At 34.4% G+C, this 23,342-nt stretch overlaps 1 protein-coding gene across 16 annotated transcripts in view; it reads right to left on the bottom strand.

The window, feature by feature from the left end:
- The window catches only part of RPS6KA5 (ribosomal protein S6 kinase A5), a 328,971-nt gene that overhangs the window by 97,286 nt on the left and 208,343 nt on the right, over positions 1–23,342 (bottom strand). For all 16 annotated transcript variants that reach the window (XR_013160427.1, XM_077123333.1, XM_077123324.1 and 13 more), the window contains 2 exons: positions 13,851–13,934; positions 10,424–10,527 (listed from right to left, as the gene is read on the bottom strand). Coding sequence is in view for 15 of the 16 variants with exons in the window: in XM_077123333.1 (XP_076979448.1) it covers positions 10,424–10,527; positions 13,851–13,934 (188 nt within the window). In the remaining variant the exon portion in view is untranslated. The remainder of the gene's footprint in view (positions 1–10,423; positions 10,528–13,850; positions 13,935–23,342) is intronic.

A 23,342-nucleotide genomic window follows, 5' to 3' on the forward strand; every position in this document is an offset into this window, starting at 1 on the left:
TTTCCATGGAGATGTGTCTCTGACCGTTCAAAATGGGTCTTAATCTGCTTAAAGGTGTCCTTTAAGAGGGAACCATTTTGAAAACAGCTCAAAGCCGACAGAGACAGAGACATTTGGAGATGCAAAAAGAAAATTCTCCCAGGGAAGCTATTTGAAACCAGATACAGAAGGATCAGCAGACGCAAGCCACATGCCTTCCCAGCTGACAGAGGTGCTTTGGACACCATCGGCATTTTAAAAATTTTTATCTGGATGCCTTAGTTTGGACATTCTTATGGCCTTACAACTGTAAATCTGTAATGTAATAAAATTCCCATTACAAAAGCCACTATTTCTGATATATTGCATTCCAGCAGCACTAACAAAGCAAAACAGGTGGCCACACCTTAGGTTAAAGCTGGGAACACTGTTATACTTACTATAGCTTTTACTGGTAGACCATACCCCCATCCCTTTTCCTCTACTCTGTTTTCTGTGGTCCAGAAAATGCGGTTGAAGGCTCTACTTCTCCATGCATCCAATTATCACTATTTGAGTGATATTAGGGATGGGAGAGAGTGCAGAACTGAGACCTTGGGGGTTCATTGAGGCCAAGTGGCAGCAGGTGACAATAAAACTGAGAGTGTACAGATCCAAGAGCCATGTGGAACACAAGGAATTTAAAAAAGATTGCTCAATGGAAAAGAGCAAGAGGCAAAAGGCAAAAGGCAAAGGTTATGGGCCAAAAGGAAGAGGCCCTCTCAGAAAGGCCATGAGAATCACAAGTTCATGATGGATACTGGGACTCTCTACAGATAAAAATCAATGACAGAATCATGAATGGGGAAAGTGACCGTCTTCCCTCCATGGGGAAAAAGGGAAAAAATCAGCATGAGGGGCTGATATTTTAGACTTCAGGGTAATGAGAACAGTGGAGAGGTAACAGTAAAGTGCCTACACAACCCAGGAACAACAGAAGATCAGGTCTTCAGGTGCAGTGAGGGACTAGGGTACAAGTACAAGAACTGATAACCAGGCTGACTGTGATTCTGATGGGCCTTCTCCAAAGCAGAATAATTAACCCTAGGTTTTATGTAGGCTCAAAGAAAAATTTGCTCCTAGAGCAAATTAATACCAAAGTATGAGTCACTCCTACTCCAATATATCATAAAAGTGACAAAGGCATAACAAGATTTTAAAAATGATGAAAAGAAAGAAGATACAAAGCTGAGGAATATGGGTGCAAAGGGGAAGGGTCATATTCACCTGGTTCCTCTCCTTGCCATCCTGTCACTGTGCTCTAGACTACAGTTGCTGGAATTGTGTCATGTGGAAAAATGTGTTGATGAACAGTTATCAAGACAAACAATAGATCTGGGTAACTAGTAAAAAAAAATATCTTAGGAAACAGATTCTGTCACTCGTTGCAAAAATAACTTAAAATGAGGGAAAAAAACAAAAATCAAAAGCACATCAAAAAGGCTTTATAAAATATGTGATAAAGATTATCATTATAAAGACATGAAGAATAAGAAAGTTAATGGGTGAGAATGTGATCTCCTCTTAAAACAGGGTAAGAAATAATGATAATTGTAATTATTCTACACATAACTCCAAAAACAAGACATGCATAAACAGAAAATGAATAAAAAAACCAAATGTGCTAATTAAAGTTGCTAACTGACTAATCAATATAGATAAAATACAACAGAGTATCACTGTCTTGATTTTGTATTTTAAGACTGTAGAAAGTGACAAAAGATTGATCAATGTATTAACATAATCACCTAAAAGGAAACACTCTTTGGGAGAACAATCACCTAACCCAGGAATTGACAAAATTTTTTTTTAAAGGGCCCATGTTATGCAGGCTTGTATGATGGTCCCTGTTCTAGTTTGCTAGCTGTCGGAATGCAACACACCAGAGACGGATTGGCTTTTAATAAAAGGGGATTTATTTTGTTGGTTCTTCAGAGGAAAGGCAGCTAACTTTCCACTGAGGTTCTTTCTTACGTGGAAGGCACAAGATGGTCTCTGCTGGTCTTCTTTCCAGGCCCCTGGGTTCCAACAACTTTCCCCGGGGTGACTTCTTTCTGCATCTCCAAAGACCTGGGCTGAGCTGCAAGTGCTGAGATGAGGAATGCCGAGCTGCTTGGCTGTGCTACATTGCGTTCTCTCATTTAAGCACCAGACAATTAAGTCAAACGTCACTCACTGCAGCAGACACGCCTCCTAGCGGACTGCAGATGTAATTAGCAACAGATGAGGTTCACGTACTATTGGCTTGTGTCCGCAGCAACAGAACTAGGTATTCTCACCTGGCCAAGCTGACAACTGAATCTAACTAACACAGTCCCTGTGGTAGAATACGGTACCTAAGAAAAAACATGTTCTTAATCTTAATTTGCATTCCTGTAGATATGAACCCCTTGAAAAATAAGACCTCTAGAAGATGTTATTTTTAGTTAAGGTGTGGCCCAACTAAATCAGGATGGGTATTTAACCAGATTATTGGAGGCCTTATACAGAGGACCCAGAAGTTACAGAAGCCAGAAAGCAGATGGCATTGCTATGTGATTGGAGACAAAAATACAAGCCAAGGAATCCCAAAGATTGCTGCAATCACCAGAATGGTACAGATTTTTGGGATAGTGATATCTTGATTTTGGACTTCTAGTCTCAGAACCATGAGGCATAAATGTCTATAGTTTAAGCCAACCAATTGTGTGATATTTTTGATAATGGCTCTGAAAAACTAAGCCCCTAATGATTCCTGTCTCCTTGTATTTATGGCCTTGTGCAATCCCCTCTCCTTAAGTGAAGGCTGGCATTAGTAAATTGAATATAACTTGAATATCATATAGTAAAAGGTGGTGGATGATACTTCCATGATTAGGTTAAAAACACTGGAACTTACAACTTACTGGCAGACTCTATCTATTGCCTTCTCAGCTTACATGCTTTGATGAAGCTAGCTGCCATACATGACAAGGAACTAAAGGCGATCTCCAGCGAACAACCCACGAAGAATTAAATACTGCCCAAAACTGAGTGAGCATGGAGGTAGATCTGCTCCCAACAGAGCTCTGAGATAGTTCCAACCCAGTCAACACCCTGAGAGAAACTTAAGTAGAGGACCTACTTAGGCTGTGTCTGGATTCCTGAATCACAGCATCTGAGATATTTAAATGTATGTTGTTTAAGCCATTAAGTTGTAGGGTAATGTGTTAAGCAGCAATGGATAACTCATACAGGGCCAGACAGTAAATATTTTAGCCTGTACAGTCTTTGTGGCAACTATTCAACACCATTGTTACAACACAAAAGCAGTCCTTTTAGATAATATATAAATAAATGAATGAGCGTGGCTCATTTAATAAACTTTCTTTATGGACACAAATTAAGAATTTCACATAATTTTCATATCATAAAATGTTATTATTTTGATTTCCTTTTAACTACTTAAAAATCTAAAACCATTCTTAGCTTGTGAGCCATATAAAAACAGGTAGCAGATGGATTTGGCTCACAGGACATGATATGAACTAAATTGTAATAACTAAAACTCCGTTTGAAGTTGTCACTTTAATAACACTTAGGCCTGGATTTCTATAATATTATGCTAATAATATAATAAATTAATAAAGCACATTTTATTGATGGATAATGAAATACCAAATAAACATTTCTTGGCAAATATTTTCTACAATTCAAAGGCAGAAAACGTGAAACACTCAACAATCCTGTCAGAGATGATGGCAGATCTGCAAATAGACCTCTATGTCCTGATCCCTAGCTGAGGGGTATATTCAATTATCATGGTTTATGAAGAGAAACCCCAGGCAAGTGAAGGGATCCTTCTTTCCTTCTTGTAAGGGCAAGCAGAAGAACTTATGGGGATTCTATTTCTGGGTATATATCTTTCCATGTAGCAGAAATGCCTATCCTAAAAGAAGAGGCTCTACAGAGAAAGACAATGAAAGTTAATGGAATATACACACGTAAAAAAAACATACATTATATACATGGAATAAAAATAAGAAACAGATTCAAAAAAAAGCTAAAAGCCATAATTCTAATCTATGATGTTGACAATTTAATATTTATCCAAAATGGTATTGTGATGTGAGGAATCTGGAAATGATGTCATGTGAATGGTTAAAAGGAGCAAGAAAGGTTTGTCCTAGATAAAAACTATCTCCTAATACCTGAAAGAGCATCTAAAAATAAACAACAGAATTACTCTATGTTCTTTAGAAGCTATATGGTGGTGTGGAACTGTATGTACCCCAGAAAATCATGTTCTTAAAGCTAATCCATTCCTTTGGGCTTGGACTCACAGTATGTAAGATCTTTTAGATGAGGCTACTTTAGTTAAGGTACGACCCATCTTAATCAGAATGGGTCTTGATCTTTTTACTGGAGTCCTTTATAAACAGAATGGAGAGAAAGGGGGGAGGGCAGGAGAGAGAGAGAAACACACATGTGAACCACAGGAACAAAAAGTTGAAATTAACAGAACATGAAAGAGAAGGGAAAGACCAGCAGACGCCACCATCTGGCATAGGAGCCCAGGATCACCAGCAGCTGGGAAGAAAGTCTGGCCTTAATTTGGACATTTGCATAGCCTCAAATATGTAAGCTAATAAATTCCCATTGTTTAAGGCCAATTCATTTCACTGTATCTCCTTTGAGCAACCTAGGAAATTTAAACAGATTTTGGTACCAGGAGAGCAAGGTGCTGCTACTACAAGTACCAAAAATGTGGAAATGGTTTTGGAATTAAAGGGTAAAGTTTGGAAGAACTGTGAGATGCTTGACAGAAAAGGCCTAGACTGTTCTGAGGAAACTGTTGGTAGAAATATGGATGCTAAAAATAATTCTGATGAAGGCTTAGACAGAAATGATGAATTTTGTGATTGGGAACTGGAAGAAATGCAACCCTTATTTTAAAGTGGCAGAGAACTTGGCAAAATTGAGCTCTGATGTTGGAAGGAAGGCAGAATTTCACAGCAACGAGCTTAGATATTTAGCTGAGGAAATTTCAAAGCTAAATGTGGCAAGTGTAGCCTGGTCTTGCTTTGCAGCTTATACTGAAATGCAAAAGGAAGGGGATAAACTGAGAAATGAATTCCTGGGCACAAAAAAAGCCAGAAATGGATGGTTTAGAAGATTGTGAAGTTCTAGAAATTGAGTCCCCAGAGAATAGTGCTCCATGTAAGGGTTTAACTGAACATGGAACAAGCCAGCTTGTTCACAGTTCAGTGTAAGTTAGGAGTGGAAATGCAGTTATCCAGAAAGGTTTGTACAAAATTCTTTTGTCAAATGGTTTGAGCCCTGTGTACTACATGCAAAACTGACAAGCTTTTTGTGAGATTTGTATGAATGGAACCACTGCAAGCTTGGACTAAAAGGGACAGAAAAGGGACATACTGAAGGAAAAGTCATTTTGAGGGCAGGAAGCTGAGGTCTGGACTGAAGACATCTTTTCAGCCAAGACAGCGAGCCCATCCATGTGTGTGGAGAGTAATTATGCTGTGGCACTTGGAGAGGGTAGGTTTCTTGTACCCTGCTGTTCAGGAAGTGTGCTGTCATCCCAGTCTACAGAGAGAGTTGAGCTTGTGTCCCAAAGATTGAGGAGAGTCTGGCTGCCACCCCAGTTTTCTCAGAGAGTGGAACCTCTTCCCTGGGAATTATGGAGAGTGTGGCCATCATCCCAGTGTTCTCAGTGGGTGGAGCCTTCACCCCAGTGTTCAGGGAGAGTATGGCCTGCTGCACAAGCACTTGGAAAGGGCAGGTCTGCTGCTCTATCAGGCCTGGATGACAAAACATTGTTCTACAGATAACTCTCAAACTCTGAAATCAAATGGAGTATGCTCTTCAGGGTTTCGGAATTGTTTGGGACCTGAGACTCCTGTTTTCTTTCTTATTTCTCCTTATACAAATGGCAATGTTTCTCCTATGCCTGTCCCTCCTTCGTATGTTGGAGGACAGACAACTTGTTCTCTAGGTTTCACAAGCCCACAGATGGAAGGTAATTTTGCCCCAGGACAGACCACACTGATAACAGATTTTGATGACTCCGTCCTAAGCTCTGTTTTTGGAATGACTTAAGGCTTTTGGGATATTGTGATGGAATTAATGTATTTTGCATTTAGAGAGAAAATGTCCTTTTTGGACAGAGGGTGGAGTATAGTGGTTTGAAGCTCTGTGTACCCCAGAAAAACATGTTCTTAAATTTAACCCATTCATGTGGATATGAACCCACTGTAAGTAGGACCTTTTGATAAGAATACTTCAGTTAATGTGTGACCCACCTCATTCAGGGTCCTAATCCTTTTACTGGAGTCCTTTACAATAAAAAGAAATTCAGGCAGGAAGAGAGAAAGCCACAGGTATAAGAAATGAAAACCAATGAAACCTGGAGGAGAAGACAGAGACTAGCAGACATCTCCACATGCCTTGCCATATAGCAGAGAAGCAGAGGATCACTGGCAGGCAGTCTTCAAGAAGAAGGCATTGCCTTGATGATGTCTTGATTTGGATATTTTCTGGGACTCTTACTGCAAGCTAATAAATTCCCATGGTTTAAAACCAACTCTTTTCATGGTATCCGCTTTGAGCAGCCTAGGAAACCAAAACAGTTGGTAAACAGATAAACTGGATACATTATTTTAAAATACTGCAAGTTCAAAAATGTAGAATCTAGGCAGATATCAGGGAAGACCATAATAATTAAGGAATGGAAGAATTTGATGGAGAAAAAGCTTTAGCTAATCAGGACATTTGGGGACAACATAATGATACATTTTGCTGAATGATGCATAATTTAAGAGGAACAGACTATGAAAGATTTTACACTGGAAAAGATATTCAGAATGATAATCTTGAAAGGAAAGGTAAAGTAGGATAATTCCGTTATTTCATTTTGTAAATTTTACTCACAAACATGGAATCATAGATTAATGCCAAGCTTTAAGTGAAGTTATTACCAAAGTGGATAACTCATTGATCAAAGAGAAAAGAATCCTATTTAAATTCTTGAAAAATCTATTTTCTCTAGCTTTTCAAAATTCTAGACAATTTGATTCAAGTTCTCTTTCTCTTTCTGAAACCAGAATGCCAACTAATTGATTTAAAGGCAATATAAGTCATTTAAATTTAACATCACTTGGTCCAGGATATTTCTGCCATCATAACACGCAACATACTATCTCTCTATAGGAAGACCTATGGGGAAAGGCAAAGTATACAAAGAAGATTGTATGCAGAATCAGAAAGCAGAGAATTAGTCAGAGGAGTCACTGTTTAACATTGTCAGACCAAGACCACACATTGCAACTGTCACCACAAAAGATATCATCTTGCCAATTAGACCTAAATTCACAAGACTATGTGATGGTTTCTTGTAGTTCTCAGGCATTTTCAAGCTCTCAAAAAACATTTAAAATTGCAAAATCATATTTAGAATTTTTCGTAACAAGCATGATTCTAACTCACAATAATTTTAAAAAGAATTTCTAATCACTTGACTTACGTTTTAAATAATCTGGAATAGTAAGAAATGATTTACTTCCTAGCCTGTACTGAAAAAGATACATTTTAAATTTTTTAGCAGTTTCATCAGAGTACAATTGACAGACAATAAACTGTCTATGTATAAAGTGTACACTTTGATAAGTTTTAACGTATGTATACATCTGTGATACAATCACCAAAACCAAGATAAAGAACATACCCATCATCCTCCAAAGTTTCCTCAAGCTTCTTCTTCCCTTCTACCCTGTCTGCTTCCTTGTTCCCAAGCAACCACTGATCTGCTTTCTGTCACTATAGTTCAGTTTCCATTTTCTAGAATTGGAATCATGCTGTATACACGCTATCTTGTCTGGCTTCTTTCACTCAGTATAATTATTCTGAGATTCATCCATGTTGCCCTAGGTATCAGTAGATTATCCATTTACTAGGTAGTACTCCATTTGTATGGATAAACCATAATATATTTAACCATTCATTTATTGACAGACATTTGGGTTGTATTCAATTTTTTGCTATTACAAATAAAGTTGCTATGAAGATTTGTGCACAAGTTTTTGCATGCACATATGCTTTCCTTTCTCTTGGTATACACCTCAGAATAGAATGGATGGATCATATGGTAAGTGATAATTAAAATATTGAGAAATTGCCTGTCTTCTAGATTGGTTGTACCACTTTACATTTCCCCTAGCAGTGAATGAGAGTTCCAGTTCCTCCACATCCCTTATCAACATGGAAAGTTTATTTTCAGCCATTCTAATGGGTATGAAGTGATACCTTGTTATGGTTTTTAATATGCATTTCTATTATGCATATTGAATGACTAATGATGCATAATAGAAATGCATATTAAATCATAGTTAGTAATGACTAACGATGAGGAGCATCTTTTCATGTGCTTATTTGCCATCTGCAGATCTTCTTTGGTAAAATATCTGTTCAAATTTTCTGCCCACTAAAAAAAAAAAAAACAAAATAAAACTGGGCTGTTTGCTTCTTGAATTTTGAGAGTTTTTAATCTATTCTGGATACACATATTCTATCAGCTACATGATTTGCATTTTTTCTCAGTCATTGCCTTGTTTTGTCATTCGATTAACAGTATCTTTCAAAGAGCAGAAATTTAATTTTAATGAAGTTCAATTTATCAATGTCTTCTTTTATGGACTTGCTTTGCTGTTGTATCTAAGAAAACTGTCTAACCCAAAGTCACAAATATTTTCCTTTATGTTTTTTTACAGAAGTTTTATAGATTTGGGTTTTTAATTTAGGTTCATGATCCTTTTTCAGTTAACTTTTTTATGTAGTGCTAAGTATGCACTGAATTCATTTTTTAGCATATGGATATCCAGTGGTTCCAGCACCAGTCCTTAAAAAGACTATCCTTTCTCCTTCGAAATAGAATTACCAAAAAACAATTGAAAATCATTTACTTATATATGTGTGGTTCTATTTCTGGATTTTCTATTCTGTTTCGCGTATCATTTGTCTATCTTGAGGCTGACACCACACTGTTTTAATTACTGAAGCTTTATAATCTTGAATTCAACTTTGTTCTACTTTTTAAAAAGTTGTTTGGTTATTCTATATCATTTGCATTTCAATATGAATTTTAGACTCACATTGTCAATTTCCATAAAAACAAAAGCCTACTGAGATTCTCTTTGGGAATGTGTTGAATCTACACATCAAATTGTGGTGAACTGACATCTTAACTATACTGAGTAGTTTTCTCACATGCATGTGATTTTTAATACTCATCTGAATAGTCAGGGGTTTCTTCTTCAAATCTCCAGATTTCTTTGTGCCACTTTTTTTTTTCCTCTCTGATCCTTTGCCCTGCAACTCTGGCTGCCTTGGTCTTCTCAGACTCTCAGCTCCAACTCCTCATCTCCACCTGGGTTTCTTCTCCTTGTGCCAAAACCTGGAAATGCTCCCAAGGCAGTAAGCTGGGGCATTCATAGACCTCACCTAGTTTATTTTCCATCTCTCAGTGATCACTGTCCTTCACTGCCAGATGTTCAATGTCTTCACAACTTTCTTTCATATATTTTATCCATTTTTTAAATTGTTTCAGGCAGAAGGGTAAATACAGTCCCTGTTACTCCATCTTGGTTGAAAGTGGAAGTCCCCATTTTTAATATTTAATGCCAAATCTATTCTAAAAATTTTGAAATTCAAGTAAAAACAGGACAAACATATTGGCTAGTATAACGTTTTATCAAGGTTTGTTTATTTGTTCATTAACTCATTTCATTTCACAAATATTTATTGAATTTCAAATGATAAGTACTATTCTGGGAGCTGGGTATAAATGCTGAGAATCAAACCAGACATGCACCTTGTTCTCAATGAACTTATGATCTACAGGAACAGACAGATGTCAATAAAATATTTATAAATGCTTTATAAAATTAAAACTGCAATTGTGATAAGTGCTGAGAAGGAAAGGAACAGATTAATGCTATGAAAAATCAAAAACAGTGATTTTATGGTATTTGTTTCCACAAATCTACATCTATGAGTTGAAAAATATTACCATTGTTTCTTCATGTTAAAGTCACAAAGAAATTACATTATGAAAACAGAGGAAAAAAGTATCCATAACCTCATCAAATTAACTTCTCAATATATAATGTACTTACTAGGTAAAAGACACTATGTGCTATGTACTTGGAAGCATACAAAAATATGATATTCCCAATGAAACTTAAGATCTAATTGGGGTAATAAACATGAAGTTTATTTATCTCCATACTATATGAATAAAAATGGAAATTTACCACTTTAACATCATTTTGTCTATTCTCATTTCGAAAGATTATTTTCTCCCCAGCCTAGATGCAGAAATACACTCAGTTCCTTTGAGAAAACAATACATTTATTTTATTTTGATAGAGCTTACCTAGATATCTCAGCTTGAGAATTTTTCTCTCCATCAACAGTGAAAGGAGATGCTCCAGTTAGCAATTCGTACATTAGAACACCTAAACTCCACCAGTCAACTGCCTACAAAATAACAATAACTTCATTTTATAGAATTGTTAGCTAAACTATATTTCATTAGAAATAAAAACAATAAAATAGAGCAATGTATCTGGAAAACATTTTAACATAAAGAATTGTACATAGCTTTCTGTACATGGAGTATTAAATTAGCAACTGTACAAAAGAAATTTACAAATACTGAGGTCTCCTCAGTACAGAATTTAAACTCAATGAAGTCAATCAAGGGGCTAAAAAGTATTTTAAATATTTCCTAAACTAGTAATGGTTTTATTTCTTTTAATGTTTAAAATTTCTAAAATGTGAAATAAATGTTAAAGGCTTTACATAAGTGAAATATCTTTGTATTTAACATGGGAAAAAACAATTTATTAATAAAGTATTAATCAGCATTTTAATTAATTATTTAGCGCCAATGAATCTTATAGAATTCCTTAGAAGAACAAAAATGAAAATACATAGTCTATTCAAGGGATTTTGTTATTTTTTTATATCTACCTAGATCACTTCTCATATCACATAAATCTAAGAGTCTTATTTGGAAGGAAGCATGTAAAATTTCAAACAATAAATGTTAAATAAAATGTGTTCTAAATTGGAAACTGATTTACAGATGCAGTTACCTGAACTGAGAGCACTGCAAATTATATATAAAGAATCTTGATATATTTAAGTTACTTCTTAAATTTAGACAAACATTTTAGTGACCGTTAACTAGATTAGCTTCAGCCAATGAGAAATCTAAACGACACTAAAATTTAAAACTATCTACTTCCAAATCTCACAGAAATAATGCAAATTTTTGCTTCTAGAGCTATTTTAAAGAAAATAATTAATACTGGCATATAAAACAGGAACAGGCAGACTGAAATTGTGACAGGAAGGATATTTATTGATGCCATGCACTGTGATGAACGCTTTGCACATACCATTTAATTTAATTAACTTAAAGTCATCAGGGTGTTCCATGTACAAGAAAGAATATTCATTGACTAGCTGTACTGTACTCTGGACCATAGGTATGCAGAAATTCTCAGAGTAAAACAAAAGGTTTTCTTAGCTAAAAATCAGTTTAGAAGGTAATTTTCAAATTTTAACAATTATAAATTCCTGTTAAATTCCCCAATAGCTTCAAAGAATACCATGAAGCAAATTAAATCAGTAATTCGATTTTTCTACTTATACAAGCAGTTTCACTATCCTTTGATTTTGAACCCTCAGAATGTTTTATTGTTGGATTTGAAAACATGTCCTTAAATCAATATAGACCAACAAGTAAATTTCTAGTCTAGGCCTGAAACCGAACACAACACAAGCCTGAAGAATGGAGCTTTTAAATACATAATTAGTCATCAAGAAGGAGACCGAAGATTTTCCAGTTAAGATATCTGGACTCTATATGTGGGATTTTGAAAGGGGATGAGGGAGAATGAAAGAAGAGCAAAGAATAATCAGAATTCCTTATTTGGAGAAAGTTATTAATAAAATAAAAGTGTTAAAAAAAAACTGAGCAAATCTGTACCTTTTAATACAGGAAGAAAAAAGGTGACCTAGATTTTTTAACAGAACTACTTGGAAGGTATCTTCTACAATTTTCATTTGGCACAGGCAAGGGGAATTGAGAAGAAAAAAAAGTGGAAATTTTTAGAGGGCTTAGGGGAAAAAACCTTAAGACTACTTTGAATACAGGATTTAATTCGTACCCGAAGACTGCTTCAATTCTGTTAACGAGATATTCAACTAAATCTCCTGGGCCAGCTTGAAACTGTTGAGTATGCCAGAAAAGCCATGTTCTTTAAACCTCATTAAATATTGCTGGGTGGGATCTTTTTTATTATTTCCATGGAGATGTGACCGACCTAACTGTGGGTAGTAACTTTTGATTAGGTGGTTTCCATGGAGATGTGCCTCCACCTATTCAGGGTGAGGTTGCTTACTGGAGTCCTTTAAGAGGAAACCATTTTGGAAAAAGCTTTAGAGCCCATGCAGCCAGAGACTTTTGGAGATGAAGAAAGAAAATGCCCCCAGAGAAGCCATTTGAAAAGCCAGTAGAGGAAGCTAGCAGAGAAAGCTAGCAGACATTGCCATGTGCTTTCTCAGCTGATAGAGGTATTCCGGAGAGCATTAGTCTTCTTGAGTGAAAGCAACCTCTTGTTGGTGCCTTAGCCTTAGTACTGTAAACTTGCAACTTAAAAAATTCCCTTTTAAAAGTTGTTCCAGAAGCTGGAAGGAGAAATCTGAAATAGTGGAATGGTAACCCATAACAAACTCTGAAATCTGTTCCATAATTACTTGTTGAAGTGTACTTGGAAAAGCATTGCTTTTTCTCTTTTTATGTATTTTATATTTAACGATAAAAAACGTTTTAAAAAAATTTATAGTATAGGCAATGGCCCAAATTGGAAAAACTAGAAGGCAGTGTATGCATGAATAAAGCAAGGGAAACCATATGAAAGAAAAAAAAAAGCCATTCCATTTCTGGCATATTGCATTCTGGCAGTTTTACCAAACTAAAACATCTCCTGTATCGCTTACAAAGTTAAAGGCAAAAATTGGGAATAAGAAAATATGAGTGATTTCCTTTTCACATGCCCTCTCAGTAAACTCTTAAAATGCAAATAACAAAAGGCATTAGCCACAATTATGTTTCTATATTTTTTCTAGCAGAAATTAATAATGACAATACGTACTGTCTAAAATCATTCTTCATGACTCAGATGGGAATAATGGGCACAAAAGCATTCAGTGACACTTCTGTATTATATTGTGGCACAGCTGTATCCTAAAAGACTAAGGTCCCATGAAACAAAAAAATAATTATCTTCTTTCAAAGGAAGTTCAATTGGTACTTAGCTTAAGTTATAGGGCCCTCTGATGGAAACAAAATAAAAACTATTTGAAGAATTAGTCAAGTTTGAGTTTTCACTTTATCAAGAGTATTACTCTATACAACAAAAAATATATTTTTTTCTTTTTTTCTGCATGGGTAAACACCGGGAATCAAACCCGGGTCTCTGGCATGGCAGGCAAGAACTCTGCCTGCTGAGACATCATGGCGCACCCAACAAAAATATTTTTAACAATAAAACCATTAGGATAGATAACCTTTCTGTTATCCTTTTCTTCCAAAATACTAGATATCCTAACATACTCTGCTATATAAAACAAGGGGAAAAAAAGATGAAAGTAAGAAAGAGGACTCTGTTGAAGAGTTGCTGTATGTAAGTTATTAACTAGTACAGTTATTAAACATAACAATATATAATTATTATATATGTATACACACATATATACACGTATATATAAGCCTCAAAAATAGAACATACCTTGTCATGTCCTGAATCTCCTCCTCTGACGATATCTGGTGCCATGTACTCGATAGTTCCACAAAAGGAATATGCTCTTTCAGCCTTAAACAAACAAAGTGATTTGATTTCAAGCTAGTTATGACAAGTGATAAAAGAAAGGAAATAATACACCCCAGTGGTTTCGATACACTACATTAGTAAAATAGAGTCTACTGACAGACCCTCTCTTCAACAGGATCATCATTTACATTAGAAAGACTTCTCCACTGATGCCTGAAATGCTACCATCATCCATCCATTCTTCAGCCAATGAGCCAGCCTTCCATCCATCCTCTCTTTCATTCTTCTTTTTTGTGTGTATATCAATTATTGTTTCCTTTAACCATTGTCTTTAAAAAGTGCAAATAGCTCTAATAGGATAAAAGAGACTCTCTGACTACTTCTAGATAAGGTGAGACTGGGAAAACACTGTGAAGCCTGAAGACAGCAGGAAGACTAAGTGCTAAGAGGAGGGAGTATGAAATTCTAAGATGAAAAATGTTTTTTTCTATCTTACCATCTTGCCTAAGTTTGGTACCACTAAAAGTATGTTTAGTTATGGCTAGCAAAAACTGTCTTTTAAAAAAACTGCCTCTTAAAGACAGGTGTTTCTCTTCTGTAGAAATTCATTTTTAAAACTAACTATCAGGCCTGAAAGTTAACTATAAAAATGAAAGTACACTAATTTTTAAAATGACCAACTGTGTTACATGACTCAACCCAACATAATAGAGAGAAAATATCTAAATTGTCATGCAGATACATTAAAAAGGGAAAACAGAATTCTTCTTCAACAATATACTTTCATATGGCTATATCTGAGACTTTAACAGGTACTTGACTGCCATAAAAAAAATTCCACAAGACTATTTTAGAGGAAGGTTTCCAATTTATACCTTCTACTATAAGCAAGGTTGTAAAAAAATAAAAAAAGCTATTCATTTACCAGCTGATTTAAAGGAAGCTCAGAACCAAATTAAGTGCTTAAAGATCTTTCCTTCACCTTCTCCATGTGACTCAAAAAAAAAAAACAAAAAACAAAACAAAACTCTTCTTAACTTTCTATTCTTGAAATATTTTCAGATTTACAGAATGATTGCAAGAATACTGCAAAAGTTTACTGTTTACCATTAAACAGATTTCAAAGTATGGTGAGATCAGGAAAGATTTCAGGGTACTTTTTTTATTTTATCAACTATACTATAAAAAAGGCTAAATTAAAGCAGCTAACATAAATTTTAATTATGGTTTGTCATTTTTTCAAATACCTACAAAGTTAACATTTTTTCTTAGAGTTAGGCAATAAACCTAATTAACATTTAAGTCCATACTATTTTAACACTAATATTACCTATCATTTAAACTACCACAGAGTTAAAAGCTAGTGAATGAGGATTTACTTGAACTTAAAGATAGCAAAAGCAGTGTATGTGCACCAACATGGCAGATGATACGGAGAATTCACAAGCTTACTGATCAGCTGTTCCAGGTTTCACTGTTCCTTAGAAAGAAGGATCAGATAATACTGCACAAAAAATTTCTAAACAAGAATTCAAATAGCAGATCACCTGACAAACTCTGTTGTTTATTAACAAATACTTATTTGATTAAATCAGTTCTAGCCTTTAGCTGCCAACCTTCTGTCCCGATCTTATCTGATTATGACATAAATTTATATTTAAATATAAAAATTACCAATGAAAATTTTTTTCATCCTCTATTTGGAAAGACTCCTAATTTTGGCAAACCCACTTATAAAAAATATCGAGAAAAATTTTATTAGAAAATATTAACTTGCTAATCACCGAAGAGTATGGTCATAAGAAAGAAAGGGAAATCGCTAGATGCCAGAAATGAAGAGGGTGCTGAAAACCAGAGAGGGAGGTAAATGACCCAATGCTGTAGCTGAAAAGAGGAAGGGATAGTAAATTGTAACTCAGTAACCCAGAGCCTTGAGTTCTAACATTCTTGTGAGACAGATGATGGCGCCTGCAGCTCAAAATAGGTGGCAATGGATTACCATTTAGCTATAAACTTTGGAACCTAAGAAAGCAAACTCTTAGTAAAGAGAAATCTAGAAACAACAAATCCACTCTCTCACACAGGTTTGACTCTGTCAGAACCCTGGCTTTAAAAATAAATAAATAAACAACCCTATACTAAATCAAATCCCCAGCACAGGGCCTGTTGTAGTTTTGGATTCTGCTCTCCCACATGATAGGGGAAAATGGTAAAATTTGGTTCACAACAGTGATAACCTGGGGCAGATGAAAGAACCAGAGACATTCTTACAATTTAGCAGGCAACATCACATAGATAAAGACCTGAGGTCTCAAAATTACTAAATGAAACAGCTACACTCAGAAGACAAAACAACAGACACATTACCTGAAATATTAATACAACAACCTGTAAAACACTAGAAAATATGCTGCAAAAGATGAAAGACATAAAAGAAGGAAAATAACCATACAAAAGTGGCAGCATAGAAAAGATTAGAAATATTTCTAAAAGAATCACCTGGAACTTTATAAATGAAAAAATACAGTAATTTAAAAAAGAATCTAATGGACAGATTAAAAGCAGATTAGACATAGCTGAAGAGTGAACTGGTAAACCAGAAGATGCACTTGAGAAAATTAATCAGAATGAGTTGAAAAAATAAAAATATATCCATGGGCAAAAAAGATTCTATTTCTTAACTTGAATTGTTGTTTGCCTTATAGTAATTCACTAGGTTGTACATTTGCTTTTGTATGGGTCTTTAAACATTCATTTTATTTTATAATAAAAAGATTTCTTTAAAAAAACAAAGTCCATATATAACATATTTATACCCTGCTAAATTACCCCTTAATAGTAGGGCAAAATAAAGGCATTTTAAGACAAAGACAGAGTTTGCTACTCATTGATCCTTGCTAAGAAGAACTCTAAAAGATGTACTTAGGAAATAAAGAAACCAAACTCCGAAGAATAAAGCAAGATGCAAGAAGCAATAGCAAGCAGAGAAACAGATAAACATGTGAGTAAATCTAAACAAGCATTGAATTTATAAAACAAAAATGATAATTACACAAAATTATTTACTTGGGGAAATATACTACAAGGTATGATTAAAATATTAAACAATAGTAATATGAATAATACGATGTATAACTGAAGTTAAAGGACTCTAATGGTTTTTTTTTTCTGGTGGTTATGAAAACCTAGAGATAACAGTTAATTTTAGACTCTTTTAAGTCAGTATACAAGTTAAAGTTTTCAGGACAACAACCATTAAAAGAACAAAAATTGAATATATATAACTTCTAACCTATTAAGGGGAAACTAAATATAGAAATTTTAACCAATAAAATAGAAGACAGAAAGGAGAAAAAATAAGAAAAGAGAAACATAAAGCAAGATAAAATATACCAATAATCATAAAATACAGATTTAATGCCAGTTATAAAATGTAAATTGTTAAAAGAAACTCTTTGAAACAAAAACAAAATCCAGCTATATGTTATTTATAAAAGGCACACCTAAAAACATAATTACAGGGCCTGCGAGGCTAGTTCAGTGGTAGAATTCTCATCTGCCATGTGGGAGACCCGGGTTTGATATCCAGTCCATGCACTTCCCAAACAAACAAAGAAACCAACAAAAATAAAATGAACAAATTCAACAAATGGTGCTGCAATAATGGGATACTCACATGGAAAAAGAATGAAATCTGACCCCACCATACAACATACAAAACAAAACAAAAAAACCATAATGACAAAGAAAGACTGAAAGTAAAGAAATGGAAAAAGATGTCTCAGACCAACACTAGAGCAATAGGAAGGTGGAGTAGCTTTATTAATAGCAGAGGAAATGGATTTTAAGGTAAAAGGTATTAAGATTAGAAAGTCATTATATAATAAAGGAAATATTTCACTAAAGAAGGAACACTATTTCAAGCCTGAATTCCCTCAAAATTTTTTTTGCAGAACCTTAAAATAAACAAAGCAAAAATGAAGAGCTCTTCAAGAAGCAACTTACAAATCCATAATCATAGTAGAATTCTAACTTATCTCTCTAATAAATGACAGATAAGCAGGAAAGAAAACCAGTATCAATAAAGAAGACTTGAACACTATTTTTGAACATATATAAGATCATGTATCCAACAATTAGGGAATACACAGCATTTTCAGGTGTATATGACATATTTATAGAAATTAGCAAGGTACTAATGTACAAATAAGACAAAATCAAAACTGCATATATTTTGTTCTCCAATCACAAAGCAATAAAATTAGAACTCAGTCATAAAAAGAACCAAAAACTCCTACATATTTGAAAATTAAAAATACCATTTTTAAATAATTCATGACCCAAAGAATAAATCACAATGAATATTAGAATAATAATAAAACATTATGTATCAAAATTTGTGTGATACAGCTAAAGCACTTCCCAGAAAGAATTTCACAATTGTAAATGCTTTTATTAAAAAAAAGAAAATCAAACATAAATGAGATGTCCAACTCAAAATTTTAGAAAAGGACTATAAGAGAGACTCACAGAAAGTAAAAGGAAGAAATTAATAAGGAAAAGACATCAAAGAAATAATAAAAATGAAATTGAGTGGCTTGACAAAAGCTGTTACATAGAAAAGAATAAAATGGACAAATCACTAGCAGAACTGATCAAGAAAAAAGAGGAAAGTCTAAAATCAATAATATTAGTAATTTAAAACAAAACACTACTACAGCTAATATAGATATTTTTAAAATAAGGTAATTCTATGAACTATCTCATGCCAAAGAATTTTAAAAGACAACACGTAAAATTTTCTATAATAATATAGCTTACTTGGGTGGGCCACGGTGGCTCAGTAGGCAGAGTTCTTGCCTGCCATGCCAGAGACCCGGGTTTGATTCCCAGTGCCTACCCAATGAAAAAAAAAAAAGTGTGTGTGTGTGTATATATATATTATATACACACACATACATATATATTATATATATATATGAATATATGATATATATATCAGTAATATATATATCTGAAGGTGATACATATGTATGTATATATATATATATACACATAAGACTGAAGACGACTCAAGAACAAGTAGAAAATCTAACTAGTTTAAAAAATAAATCACTATTTGAAAAGCTGCTTGCACTCATTTAGAAGGTGGGGAAAAAAAGGAAGAGAAAAAGAAAAAAAAATAGGCGTAGACAGCTATGGAAGTGCATTCAAACAAATTCTTTAGAGGAAAAGAATCTATCTTACATAAATTATAACAAATTTATTTCATAATGTTAGTATAATCTTGAAACCAACAGCAAACATTATATTAGAAAGGTAAATTATTGGTCAATTAAGACAATAAATCCTAAATTAAATATTAACAAACAAAATCCAGCAGTGCATAAAAATATACATCTTATGGAATAAGATGTTTCAAGAATTCAATGGTTTAACAGTGAAAATAATAAAAATCGATTAATGTAATTTGTACCATTAGGTGATTAAAGAGAAAATCCATTAGAATTTATATCATGAAACTCTTAGAAACTAAGAATATAGTTTATACACCAAAACCTAGCACAGATACCATACTGTTTTTTTAAATTTTTTATTATAAAGTATAACATATATACAAAGGAAAGAAATAATAGAGCAATAGTTTTCAAAGCACTCTTCAACAAGTAGTTATAGGACAGATCCCAGGATTTGTCATGAGCTACCACATGATCTTCTCACATTTTTCCTTCTAGCTGCTCCAGAATATAGGAGGCTAGAAGGCTTAAAATTTTTTTATCATCACAATAGACATTTTTCCCGTGAAAAATAACATATATACAAAAAAGCAATAAATTTCAAAGCAGAGCACCACAATTAGTAGTAGAACATATTTCAGAGTTTGACATGGGTTGCAATTCCACAATTTAAGGTTTTTACTTCTAGTTCCTCTAAGATATGGGAGACTAAAGGAGATATCAATTTAATGAATCAGCATTCATATTCATTTGTTAATCCTATCTTCTCTATATAACTCCTCCATTACCTCTGAATTTTCAATCCCTCTCTTTAGGGGTTTTTGGACTATTGCAATTCTAACTTTCTTATGTTGGAAGGGGTTGTCACTAATATGGGGTAGGGAGATGGAACTACTTGATGTTCTGGAGAGACTGGGCCCTGTAGGTTTCAGGACTTATCTGGACCAGGGACCTATCTGGAAGTTGTAGGTTTCTGGAAAGTTGCTCTGGTGCATGAAAACCTTGTGGAATCTTATATATTGCCCTAGGTGTTCTTTACAAGTGGCTAGAATGGTCCCCAGGAATGGATGGTTGGGGTTTGGAAGGTTATGATAGGTAGCAATGTCTAACTGAAGCTTGCATTAAGAGCAACCTTCACAGTAGCCTCTTGACTCTATCTGAACTCTCTCTACAACTGATAATTTCTTTTTGTTCCTCATGCAAAAACATGTTTTTAATTTGTACAGTTAGTCACTATCATTCTACACTCTAGGTATTTCTAGATTATACCATCTAAGTCTTTATCATCTATCTTTCCTTCTAGTTTCATATGTGCCCCCAGTACTCGTACCTCTATCATTCTCACATTCAGCTTCACTCAGTGTACTTACATTATTGTGCTACAATCAGGTAGTATTGTGTTATCCATTTCTTAATTTTTATGATCAGTCCTGTTGCACAATCTGTATCACTTCAGCTCCAATTATCCAATCTCTACCCTATTTCTATCTCCTGACAACCTCTGTTCTTAACGGAAATTCTCTAAGTTCACTCATTAATGTTTGTTCATATCAGTGAGACCATACAGGATTTGTCCTTTTATTTCTGGCTAATTTCTCTAAGCATAATGGCCTCAAGGTCCATCCACATTGTTATATGCTTCATGACTTTATTTTGTCTTACAGCTGCAAAATATTCCATTGTAAGTGTAAATACTACAGCTTGTTTAGCCACTCATCTGTTGATGGACATTTGGGCTGTTTCCATCTCTTGGTAATTGTAAATAATGCTGCTATAAATACTGGTGTGCAAATGTTCATTTGTGTCCTTGCCTGCATGTCCTCTGAATAGATACCTAGCAATGGCATTGCTGGATCATATGGCAATCCTATATTCAGCTTCCTGAGGAACCATCATACTACCTTCCACAGTGGTTGTACCATTTTATATTCCCATGATAAGTGTGCCTCTTTCTCCACATCCTCTCCAGCACTTGTCATTTTCTGTTTTATTGATAATGGGCATTTTCGGTGGGTGTGAGATGAGATTTCATCATGGTTTTGATTTGCATTTCTCTAACAGCCAGAGAAGCTGAGCATCTTTTCAGGTAAGGCACCTTTTAGCCACTGGTATTTTCTCTTCTGAGAAGTATCTCTTTATGTTTTTTGCCCATTTTTTAATTGGGTTGTTTGTCTTTTGGTTGTTGAGTTGAACAATCTCTTTATACATTCTGGATACTAGACCTTTATCTGATATGTTGGTCCCAAATATTGTCTTCCATTCTGTAGGCTGCCTTTTTAATTTCTTGACAAAATTCCTTGATGCACAACAAAAGTGTTTAATTTTGAGGAGATCCCATTTATCTACTTCTTTCTTCAATGCTCGTGCTTTGGGTGTAAGATCTAGGAAACTGCCTCTCATTATAAGTTTTATAAGGTATTTCCCTACATTTTCTTCTAAAAGTTTTATGGTATTAGCTCTAATGTTTAGGTCTTAGATCCATTGAGTTCATTTTTGTGTAGGGTGTGAGGTATGGATCCTCTTTCATTCTTTTGCATATGGATATCATATTCTCCAAGCACCATTTATTGAAGAGACTGTTCTGTCCCAAGTGAGCTGGCTTGATAGCCTTATCAAAGATCAATTGCCCATAGATGAGAGGGTCTATATGTGAAACTATTTTATTCCATTGGTCAGAATACCTATCTTTATGCCAGGACCATGCTGTTCTGACTACTGTAGCTTCGTAATACACCTTAAAGTCAGGGAGTGTGAGACCTTCAACTTCATTTTTCTTAGTCAAGATATTTTTAGCTATTTAGGGTACCCTGCCCTTCCAAATAAATTTGGTTATTGGTTTTCCTATTTCTGGAAAGTAAGTGTTGGGGATTTTAATTAGTATTGAGTTGAATCTATAAATCAATTTAGGTAGAATTGACATAATAACTATATATAGTCTTCCAATCCATGAACCACGGTATGCCCTTCCATTTATTTAGGTCTTCTGTGATTTCTCTTAGCAATTTCTACTACTTCTCTTTGTATGGGTCTTTGTATTCTTAAAGTTATACCTAAATATTTTATTCTTTTGGTTGCAATTATAAATGGAATTTTTTTCTTGATTCCCCCCTCAGATTGCTCATTACCAGTGTAAAGACACTACAGATTTTTGAGTATTGACCTTGTAACCTGCCTCTTTGCTATATTCATTTATCAGCTCTAGTAGTTTTGCTGTGGATTTTTCAGGGTTCTTGATGTATACTATCATATTGTCTGCAAACAGTGAGAGTATTACTTCTTCCTTTCCAATTTGGACGTCTTCTATTTCTTTTTCTTGTCTAACTGCTCTGGCTAGAACTTCAAACATAATGTTGAATAACAGTGGTGATAGTGGACATCCTTGTCTTGTTACTGATCTTAGGGGGAAAGTATTCAGTCTTTTCCCATTGAGGATGATGTTCTAGCTGTGCATTTTTCATATATTCCCTTTGTCATGTTGAGGAAGTTCTCTTCTATTCTATTTCTATTGAAAACATTTCAAAGGAATTTCGTCAAATGCCTTTTCTTCATCAATCAAGATGGTCACGTGGTTTTCTGCTTTGATTTGTTGATATGGTGTATTACATTAATTGATTATCTTATGTTGAACCATTCTTGCATGCCTGGGATTAACCCAACTTGGTCATGGTGAATAATTCTTTTTTTTTTATTAATAAAAGAAAAAAAAGAAATTAACAGAACATTTAAAAATCATTCCATTCTACATATGCAATCAGTAATTCTTAACATCATCACATAGATGCATGATCATCATTTCTTAGTACATTTGCATCGATTTAGGAAAAGAACTAGCAAAACAACAGAAAAGATATAGAATGCTAATATAGAGAAAAAATAAAAATAACAATAATAGTAAAAAAAAAAGACACAAACAAACAAACAGACAAAAAAAACCCCTATAGTTCAGGTGCAGCTTCATTCAGTGTTTTAACATGATTACTTTACAATTAGGTATTATTGTGCTGTCCATTTTTGAGTTTTTGCATCTAGTTCTGTTGCACAGTCTGTATCCCTTCAGCTCCAATTACCCATTATCTTACCCTGTTTCTAAGTCCTGTTGGTCTCTGTTACCAATGACATATTCCAAGTTTATTCTCGAATGTCGGTTCACATCAGTGAGACCATACAGAATTTGTCCTTTAGTTTTTGGCTAGACTCACTCAGCATAATGTTC

This window comes from Tamandua tetradactyla, chromosome 12 (genome assembly GCF_023851605.1).
Source record: "Tamandua tetradactyla isolate mTamTet1 chromosome 12, mTamTet1.pri, whole genome shotgun sequence".
Classification (NCBI taxonomy): Eukaryota; Metazoa; Chordata; class Mammalia; order Pilosa; family Myrmecophagidae; genus Tamandua; species Tamandua tetradactyla.